The 10,547-nt window shown below is 34.7% G+C and overlaps 2 protein-coding genes across 2 annotated transcripts; one reads left to right on the plus strand and one right to left on the minus strand.

Moving 5' to 3' along the window:
• The first annotated feature begins 1,187 nt into the window (after nt 1-1,187).
• On the plus strand, nt 1,188-2,557 carry LOC105642492 (desiccation-like protein). The gene is made up of 3 exons (XM_012227333.4): nt 1,188-1,543; nt 1,721-1,946; nt 2,047-2,557. The coding sequence occupies exons 1-3, from the start codon at nt 1,227-1,229 to the stop codon at nt 2,422-2,424; spliced, it is 921 nt and encodes a 306-aa protein (XP_012082723.1). The 5' UTR covers nt 1,188-1,226; the 3' UTR covers nt 2,425-2,557.
• A 2,966-nt stretch (nt 2,558-5,523) lies between these two features.
• Nucleotides 5,524-8,591, minus strand: GH3.9 (putative indole-3-acetic acid-amido synthetase GH3.9). Its single transcript, XM_012227334.4, has 4 exons — nt 8,219-8,591; nt 7,973-8,074; nt 6,501-7,324; nt 5,524-6,285 (listed from the first exon to the last, which is right to left on the minus strand). Exons 1-4 carry the CDS (start codon nt 8,506-8,508, stop codon nt 5,705-5,707), a joined length of 1,797 nt encoding a protein of 598 aa, XP_012082724.1. The 5' UTR covers nt 8,509-8,591; the 3' UTR covers nt 5,524-5,704.
• Between the last annotated feature and the right edge of the window lie 1,956 nt (nt 8,592-10,547).

The raw sequence follows: 10,547 nt of genomic DNA on the forward strand, positions 1-10,547 counted from the left end.
GGGAGACTGCTCCAGTCGCTGTGGTTGACTATTTAGATAACCGTTAGCCAAATGGTATATAACCAATGATTCAATTACAGTTGGTCGTTTAGCGACAGCATCCGAACAAGCAATGTAACCTTAATTCATATGCTGGCTGAAGTCGTAGCCAGAGACAAACAATATCTTAGACTTAAAGAGAAAGAGTGGGAGATCCGTGAAGAATGACAAAAGTGATGAGAGTAGTAATAACAAATCTTGATTTTGATAAATACGCAATTGAAAACTTATCCATAAATTATTCTCTTTGTCAAAAATGTTGGTTGTGGAGCATTTGGAAATGGAGTCTGAATGGGCAAATCCCCTTCCAATATAATTAATGAAGTATCAAGAAAATAACAAACAACAAAGCAGCGTTATATTTCAAAGAGGCGTAACTAGAACCACAAGAAAATTGAGTGAAGCAATCAAGAAAAGGAACTTGACCCACTGCCCTTATTACTTGTGAAGTTAGGATTTAGGAAGAGGAATTATAATTATATTATATTATAATAACAATCATTCACATACTCATACAACAAACCCATTAATATTTTAATCGTAATAATTAAATTAGATATAAATAATACCAGTGCATGTATTTAGGAAATATTGAAAACAGCATATATTTTTGGTTTTACCCTGTATATACAATCATATTGTCTAACATAAATTCATTATTCTTTAAAAAGAAAAAATTAATATTCATGATTTCTTATAAAAATAATATAATTATGAGTTAATAGGAAAAAAAAATAGACATAATTAGCTGAAGATTAGGAAATTTGATAAAATTTGCATAAGCGTAAATCTACGGCATGAAATTGCTAATTAGATTGTCCTGATTAACAATTAATTAATGTAATCAAACATTAACGGATGGACCTAAATTGCCAAAGAAGGTTAAGAAGATGGCTAACTTTTCTACACTGTAATTCCACGAAAGCTTCAAATTCAGAATTCAACAGCTACGTTTTACCCAATCATGTCATTATGCTCAACATCAACTGGAAGTGGTTACTTGTACTAACTAACTCTCTGACAACTACGTAATTAACAACTGCATAGACTACCGTTAATTAGCGTACACGTGCGATCAACGTGTCTCTTATATATTCTTATATATATATATATGCTTAGTTGTTTACTCCATGCACGTAGCGGTTGAGTGTTGAACCTTTGATTTTATCAAGTGCTGTACAGGAAAAATGGGTAACAGAGAATCTTTGTTCTTCGCGCTTGTTGGTCTTGTCGTTTTGGCTCCTGCCATTGTAGTTGCAGTGGGTTCTGGTCGCTGTGAACCGATTGAGGCTAACGATAAAGATTTGGTTCAATTTGCTATGAACTTGGAATTCCTTGAAGCTGAATTCTTCTTGTTTGCTGCACTTGGTAAGGGTCTTGATGCTATTGAACCGGATTTTGCCAAGGGCGGTCCCCCTCCAATTGGAGCCCAGAAGGCTAACCTCGATCCTGTCACCTGTTCAATTATCGAGGAATTTGGCTATGAAGAAGTTGGTCACCTCAGGTTCTGAGATTTATCTTTATTTTTTGGATTCAATTTCTATTAAGTGATGAAAAAACTAATTAGATTAATATTATTACTCTCAGTTAATTTGATAAAAATCTTTGATTTGCATTCCAATGAAAAAGCTATATAAATAAGTTCAATATCCATCTCAACGGTTATTTTTTTTTTCCCTAGGGCTATTATAAAAACAGTTGGTGGAATTCCAAGGCCTCTGTATGACCTAAGCCCTGAAACATTTGCGAAAGTGTTTGATGAAGCACTTGACTGCAAATTGGACCCGCCATTTAACCCCTACCTCAGCTCGGTCAACTATCTCTTGGCATCCTATGTTATCCCTTACGTAGGACTCGTAGCATATGTTGGCACCATCCCCAATCTAGAAGACTACACTAACAAAAGAGTAAGATCACATATCTATGTATAATACTAGAAAGTTGTTTGGATTGACAGAATTTAAACAATATTTTTTTAATCTTTTTATAATTTTTCTTTATGAGTAGCTTGTTGCAGGGTTGTTAGGCGTAGAGGCAGGACAAGATGCAGTGATACGAGGATTATTGTATGAAAAAGCTTATGAGAAAGTAGAGCCTTATGATATAACAGTAGCAGAGTTCACTAATGGAATATCATTTCTAAGGAACAAGCTTGCAATGTGTGGGATTAAAGACGAAGGCCTAATTGTACCTCCAGAGCTTGGAGCTGAGAAGAGGACTGAGAGTAACGTATTATCAGCAGATGAAAATTCCCTATCTTATGACCGTACACCACCTGAGATTTTAAGGATAGTTTATGGAACCGGCAGCGAATATAAGCCCGGTGGTTTTATGCCTGACGGTGCAAATGGTAGAATTGCTCGGAGTTTTCTAGAGAGCCATTAAATAATTAATTAATTAACGAGGATGTTTGTTCGTGTGTTATAATAAAATAAAATGTATAGTAGTCAAACATCTCTAGTATTGTGTTTACGCTTAAAATTTCTTTTGTTATATAAAAATTTTATGTTTCGTTGTGTGAGGTTTACCAAAACATAATAAAAATTCGTATCAACTTGGTAGGTGGATTCTGAAGATACTTGTTGGGCCAAATGTATTGGTACTAGCAAGTTCTGATCCACGTCTGATGGCCCATGTCGCTTGTCAATATTATTTCTTACAAAATGTTTTTTCAGTTTTCTTATTTCTACAATTTCAACTGTTGTAATCAAAATGGAAGTTCAAGATATTAGTAAAAGAAAATTGAAAAATTTAAGATTTTTTTAATCATTTGGCCTAACCTTATCCTAAATTTTATTTATTTATTTATTTATTTTCTAAGATCACCAATTATGCGTGCTCAAGGGAAAGACAGTAAGGCGACCGAATCTTACCTCGTTCGTCCCAAGTTTCATTAGATCATGATTTAGTTTGGTGAGTTTAAGGATAAGAAGATGGTTAGTTGTTAATAATGCAATGCATTTCTACAATAAAAGCGATTGTAATGATTTATCCTCCATATCTAGCAATCATCAAAACGACATAATTAAGAACATAATATATATAATGATTCTATATCACATTTTTAATCCGTTGCTATAATATTATTATTTCCATACCAATTCAACTTTTAAAACTAGAATAGATCGATTTTATAGTTTTACGTTCAATAATTTAACTCATGTAATCCAATTTAGTTAATAACTAAGAGTACTACATTTAAATGAAGAAATTGATTCAGTTACTCATGTTGATGTCAAAGTGGAAATTTTAATATCCATCAGCCTTCTCACACTCACTTATGTGAAGAATAGGAGGTCTCGACCTCCTGTTGTGTAGCCGCTAGTGATTTTTAGCCTATAAAACCCTCAAATGTAAATAAAAAAAAAAAATTAAAGACAAGTAAATCCAAAATCGCACAGGCAAGGGAAGCGTGAGTGACTGATGATGAGGAAAAAAGGAAAGGAATGACCATAAGCTGCGGTGATTGATTAGAGAAATTGCATTGGAGAACCGTATTTACTTGGGCGGTTATTTTCATGCTGGTGGAATTAAAATCATGGAGAAGGCACTCTTTGTGGTGGGGAGCAAAGAAAGGAGTGAATTTGGGACATACGACTCCTTGAAATCAAAATCCATTATTAATGTATTATGATCTGATAGGCCCCTTCTTTCTGGAGATTCTTTTTTTTTTTTTTTTTTCTTTTTCCTTTTTAAGCATCAGATTATGTAATCCGAATATTCCCTGATCTTTCCAAGAGGCAGAATGAAACTGACTTATAGAAATTTATTTTACACTACACAGCCTCATATACCTTTCAACCCATCAAATTATTTTATCACTAAGTTATGTCATGGGTTTGATGTTTTCTTTATATATATAGATATATTTTTCCTAAGGTTTTATTTTTCCTGTCTCATAGTAATTTTAAAAGCATTGTTTTCTCGTATTAATATTCTAAGTTCAAAAATGTAATATCGAACCCTAATTAATGTCGATAAACAAAAAATTGCCAACTTAATGAATTGGACCAATCCTTTTAATTAATGAGTAATTCTGATAAAAAAATTGTACAAGTTATTTTATTATATGATCGTTTCATTCCTCAAGTAAAATATTTCCAAAACAAAGAAAATTTGTTTTTAAAGAGATTAAAAAAAAAAAAAGATAAAAGACATGAAACTAAAAAAGAAACTAGAAAGAAAATCACAAGTAAAATGAAAAAGAAGAAAAAAAAAAAAAAAAGAAAGAAGAGGTTATTGGCTTTTCCCATAAAGCAAAATCTAGTACCTTATCAAAAACATGGATAAGCAAGTCAAAGGAATGGACAAAATTGTGTGAAGAATAAAAACAGCATTGACAAAGAAATGTCCTAACAATTCATGCGCCCGTTGAATGATTTCTAGTAAAATTATGATTAGGTTAATTTATGATTATTACCAATTTTTCCTTTTTTTTTCACTGTCTAAAAAAGTTTCATGTTATTTCTATTTTTAAGTTTTGTTTTTTTCTGAATTAAAATTTTATTTTTCGAAAATCAAGCTAAGGAAATTATTTTTCATATTTTTTCCATGTTTTGAAAATTTATTTTTCTGTCTTAAAACGCTAAAATAATATTATGAATAATAAATAATAAATCTTTCAAATTGAAAAATAAAAAAAATAATAATACCAAGTCAATCCTTAAATTTTGTGTAATGTAATGTCCATATAATAGGTGAGGCTATCTATCTATCCATCCAAATTCCAAACAGTGTCGTTTCTTGATTGGATTAATTCATAATTTATTCATCCCCAAAAGCAAATATTCATGTCGTATCAAATCGTACAACAGTGGACCTAACTAATATGATGTTGGTCCGCACATCTTAGGACAGCAGAGCAGGGAATTTTGCAATTTTATTTTTGTTTTCAGCCAGTGCTGAGAGTGCAATTGACTCACATGTGCATACGTTAGTGCACTGAGATTTTTCTACCAGTTGGTAAAGTTTGACAAGGGATATAACAAATTTGTTGAAGCTCCTCCTATAAATTTTGATCCAACCAAAAGTTAGTTGCTTGAATAATAGAGATAATATTTTGATACTAATCAAAAGACATTCGTCGGCAAAACGAGATTATTGAATAGGTTAAAATTTTAGCAGACAACAGTGCAACAATGAGTGGCATATCATAGGAAGGAAGCAAATAAAATCCAAAGGCATTTTGCTTGTTTTAGCCCCTGTGTTGATGAGATGACTAAGAATCCTAGTGGGATAAAATCATTAAAAGAGACCAATCAAATGACTGAAATGTGCCATCATTTTCAGATTCTTTCATTTTTGTCTCCAAATGCTGCAATGTGTGACCTAGATTACTTCAGGTATCTCCATGCAACAATTAGTACAAGATTAAGTTTATTCTATAACTAGCTTTTTTCCCCCCCAAAACCTTCATTATAATTATCCATTACTTGCTCTATTACTTCATTTTATTGGTTTGCAATTGCTAATAAGATTAGGACATTAAAAAAAGAGAAACATTGAATTCAAAGATTCTAACTTTCCCTTAACAATAGGAATGATGGCACAGATTAAACCACCCTACATCATGGTCATGGGCATCACCCTTGAATGTCACCTAACTAGCATTAGCAGAACAGAGAGATTAACAAAGGAAAAGATCCAAATTTTTTATGGCACACTGTTAAGGAATCCAAGTAGGATCTCTTGAACTAAAGAAAGATGCCTTGACATGAGAATTAAGTAACTTGAGAGCAGCATTAGACTTGATGCACCTTGGCGTTTTATACTGATTGATTGATGCCCCTTGGCTGATGAACAAATCCATCAGCGCCTCGAATGTACCAGGCTCCACTACACGTATCTCCAGTGGTCCTATGGACTTGTCATAGGTGCGGCATCTCCTGTACACATAATCAAGTTCTTCTTCCACAGCAGCACAACATTCATGGAGCACCTTAGCGTCAAGTGGGGTCAGAGAATTGTCAATGACTGATGATAAATGATGTAGGATTTCCCAATACAATACATAGTGCCCTGGTACAGATGATGTATCTGCATAGCTAGTGTATTCCACGAGTAGCGCATTGTGGGGTTCAAGTAATTTCTTTGCAGTTGTGATGCTCTTGTGAAGATCTTCCTCGTTGGTTTTGTCATTGTCAATGCTGAGAACCACGTTTCTCCTGCAAATGAAACGGAATTGCGGGGCTCGATTGTGGAATCCAGTCACTTGAAGCACATCACCGATACGATAACGATATAATCCTGGATAATTTACAGAAAGAGTGTGAGTGGCAATATTTTAAGTCATCAAAGGAAAAAAAGATGAGAGAGAGAGAGAGAGAGAGAGAGAGAGAGAGGGAGCAGGATAACCCAGCAAATAACAGAAATTCCCCAGACGGCATTTCAGGCAAAAAGTTCTACTGAAGGATATCACACACTTAAAAGATTAAAAAGCCAATGCAAGGATATATTATTACCAGCAAAGGTAGTGACCACCAACTCATAATAACAACCTCGTCTAACATGCACCAGATCGACGAGCTTATCATTAGGCACCTCCTCTTCCTCCTCAACAGCCATTAACCATGTTCCATGTTCTCCCAGAGGTATAAACTCAAAATAACACATATTAGGCATGAGGGTAAATACCACATCTGCAGGATCAGACAAGGGTTTCAAGTTCACACCAAAGTAAGACTCCGAGGAAGCATACATGGTACACACCAAAGGCAACTTTCCCTCACTGTAGTACTCAAGGGCTGGAATATATTGTGCCATAGACCCTGTCACCACTGCTTCAATATACTTGGTCCTAGGCCAAAGACGACATAAAATACCCTGCCATGATGAGAGGCTGCAAATTTCCTCAATTTCATCTGCAAGCCAAGGATTAGGTGATGATAGTATCATTGACATGCATGAACGGCATTCAGGATCTGTGATCATAGCATCTAGTTCACCATTGCGTATATCATTGCATAGGCGAACCCAGTTGTGTTCCAGGAATGAAATGGACCGGAGCAAGGCTGATGCAAAAACAGCTCCTATTCTTAGGACTTGGTGACGGAGAATCAAGCCAGATAGCAACTGGCAATACATGCTCTGGTTGCTATCTTTGCATAAGATAGCTTGGTCCGGGCTAGTAAAATCATTGAACGAATCTCTTGTTCGACACTTAAAGTGCTTACTCTTGTAGTAACTCGTTAACACAGTTCGAGCTGGTAAGCCACAAGGAGTGGACATTTCAGCCTTGACAAAGTACAAAAACATGGCCTTACCTTCATCCAAACCAGATACATACCTGAAATTACAATGTTAAGTTCATCAATAAAGCTGGATTCTAGACCTTTGCAATAAATTGTTGCTCATAAAGAAAATAAAATAATGATGGATGGTGCTAGCTAAGTGAAATCCATGATTCCACTAACACCAGACAGCTTCAGTGCTAGCTTATCGACTTTCCATATATGCTGCCAGCAGTTAGGGCATTCCGCAAGATGTCAGATTCCCATGCTAGGCAAATGTAAAAGTAATATACCTCATCAGCATATTGCCTGCTTGTACAACAAATATGAGAAGATAATTACTTTGTTTTACTATTTCTGAAGACTATTCTATATTGACTTTTGAATGCAAGAGGGGAGTTCTAGCAACTTCTACCCACTAATGCATGGTATTAGATCCTTCCCGGTCAAGGTCAGTATGTCCACAAGCTCATCATGTCACACCTTCATTCCATAACTCATACAAGAAACATTAATTGTTTGACTAATAAAAGTGAAAGAATGAGGGAGGTCCTACATAGAATTATATATTTTCCTCGGAAGATAAACATGCATAAATTAGGACAACTGACATACTAGTTGTTAAGACACAACATGTAAATTATAATTCGCCTTTAAAATTGCATCTGCATGCAATCATATAATATATAGGACATGTAATTAACTGGTTCATAATTGGCGTGATGAGGTTATATATAAATGTGCGCCTGTCTAGATCTTCCGCTATTGATGGCATTAATTTAGGTTCTCCAGCAGAAGTCCCTGAACTGCAAATGAAGAAAGTCGAGTCAATAATGTAAATAAAAAAATAAAAGAAAAGGAAAGGAAAGATCCATATCCTAATAATATAAAACAAGCTCAGATGGTAAGGCTTGCATAACAGAGGGGAAGGGGGACAGAGAGAGAGAGACCTGCATAACATTTCAGTTATAGGATGCCCAGTAATAAGAGAAGAGTCCTCTCCATTAGCAATTCTTTGGATATAGGGATAGATATCCTTGTATGTGGTGACAGGGACACAACGCTTAAACTCTTTCACATCTTTTGATCCTTTAATATGCTTGCTCAAATACTCAGTTTTCCCATTTTGCATTAAGATCTCCTTCAATATGCTTTCCTGAATTTCACCAGCCTTCTCTGTAAGTTTCTCAATCTCTGACAATGCATCCTCACCTTTGTACTCCAACTTCTTTCCATCCATGATATCAAGGAAGGAGCAAGAGGTGTAACAAGGTATTAGTGTATCCAATACTGAGAGCCAAAGGGGTCTATATATAATATGATAGTTATGGGATGCTGCTTCTTATATATGTTCTTTACTTTTTCAACATCATTTCAAGCTGATTGCGGAAATAAAATGGTATAGATTCCATCTATAATGTGGTCCCTCACTAGCTTTATATGAACTAAGAACCGAGACTTCACCATACCATGACAATTATTTTTGTATGCAAGAAATATAGCGACTTAAAATACTTTTTTAACACCTGATCATGTCACTTAAAAAATATGAGCAGCAAATTCTGAAGTCCTGCACACAACTGTGATGCAGCATCAAGTATCATTGATCCTTATTTATTTTGAGGATAATCTCAAGCCTTAATTTCCTTAGTTGTTCCATTAGTATAAAGCAAATTTTAAGGTTCAAAATTTTAGTGGGAAAATATCATGTTTTGTGAAATCTCTCTTAGGATAAACATTTTGTAAGTAGTTTGGTTTCTAACACAGTTCCAATCAGTGTACTTCAAACTGAGATTAATAATACTATGTTGGAAAATTTTATGTGATTGTAACTTGAAAGCCTTCAGGTGTTACAACCATGACTAGGAGTACCAGCTAGAAATGCCATGTTCTGTATAATAATATAACATATTCATGTGAAGATATATATCCTTAGTATGTGACTCCTTGCCTAAGCACACCGGAATATAAAACATGATTTGAGATGATGGCAACCTATCAGAAGTCAGATTCCACTTTCCATGATTTAATTGTGATTCAATTGGAATGAACATATCTTAAAATTTCATTTTAAGACGACTGTAACCTATTTTCAATTTTTAACATTTTACAATCTAGACAAAACAAAGTTTTCAGAATCTGGTTCTATTTATTGTCCACATATTGCAGTCCTTTGCTTATGTCTAATCTCAAAAAAAGCATGAGAAAGCTAAACAAATCAAATCTTTATTTAAAGTATCAGTTCACTCCCTCTCAGTAAGAATGTGATGCATAAACACACACATGCGCGCGCATATGCACAAAAAAATAAAAGAATTACAAAAAATGAAAAGAGTCCTTTTAACGGGGGCTCCAGTGATTAACAACTGCACCAAAAAGATCCTATGCAACAATTTAAGTGTGCAGGTATATATGGTCATTCAACAGCCTCCATTAACATAAAGTTATTCCTGAGCACCATGTTAATGAAAATATATGGATTAAGCAAATTGTGGCCTCTTTTTAGAGGATGGAATTTTAGCGGAAGTCCTATAGTAACAAGGCCAAAAAAATCCCAGCCTCTCAACAAGTTTAAGATGCTTGATCGAGGGGTCTGCATGTCTGCAAAATCCTTATCCAAATGTAGATGATGCAGTGTCATGATCAACATCTTTAGCACATGTACAATTAAATAAGATTGATGCTCGCCGTATACATTGATGATCTTTCTTTTATTTCTTTTTTTTCTCAAAAGTGTGAACGACAAAGTGGATCTCTGCTGACGCCTCTGATCTCCACCATCAAAATTACATGGAGACAGCAGTGCCAATGCAAAAGAAATATTTTCCATACCTGGAAAACTTGAGATAATGCAGGAGAAAGTAAACTTTATTGAGCCTTGTTTTTTTCCACGACTAGATGGAGCACATCGCGTGCTGTCACTCAAATCATAATGTCGTCCAATACATGTTGGCAGCATTCTCCATACGAATAATGGTTCAGCACTCATCAAACGTCTCACAGTATGATCTTGGTCATTTCCGTATGTACTGCAAAATCATTAATTCATATAAATAGTTTGGATATTGCCTCTTGAATTTTATTGCCTGCTGATATTAGTCTATGGACTTGTCATCAGAAAAGTAAAAAATCTAGACAGGCTTGGAAAAAAAAAAAATGCAATAATGGCATATGGGTAGCCTCCCATGGCCAACTTTTTCTTTCCCTTTGATATGACTTGCAAAAATTTACTTGACACTGTTAATGAATAAGAATATGAGAAAAGCAATGGAATTGTAA

Source organism: Jatropha curcas, chromosome 5 (assembly GCF_041381405.1).
Source record: "Jatropha curcas cultivar XTBG-Jc1 chromosome 5, XTBG_Jcur_1.0, whole genome shotgun sequence".
NCBI lineage: Eukaryota > Viridiplantae > Streptophyta > Magnoliopsida > Malpighiales > Euphorbiaceae > Jatropha > Jatropha curcas.

Excerpts from the sequence above, each read along its gene's own strand:
- LOC105642492 (XM_012227333.4), top strand. The coding sequence starts at position 1,227 with ATGGGTAACAGAGAATCTTTGTTCTTCGCGCTTGTTGGTCTTGTCGTT. Across the intron at positions 1,544-1,720 it reads GAAGAAGTTGGTCACCTCAG|GGCTATTATAAAAACAGTTG; the intron begins GTTCTGAGATTT and ends TTTTTTCCCTAG. Across the intron at positions 1,947-2,046 it reads AAGACTACACTAACAAAAGA|CTTGTTGCAGGGTTGTTAGG; the intron begins GTAAGATCACAT and ends CTTTATGAGTAG.
- GH3.9 (XM_012227334.4), bottom strand. The coding sequence starts at position 8,508 with ATGGATGGAAAGAAGTTGGAGTACAAAGGTGAGGATGCATTGTCAGAG. Across the intron at positions 8,075-8,218 it reads ATAACTGAAATGTTATGCAG|TTCAGGGACTTCTGCTGGAG; the intron begins GTCTCTCTCTCT and ends CTTCATTTGCAG. Across the intron at positions 7,325-7,972 it reads ATCACGCCAATTATGAACCA|GTATGTATCTGGTTTGGATG; the intron begins GTTAATTACATG and ends TTGTAATTTCAG.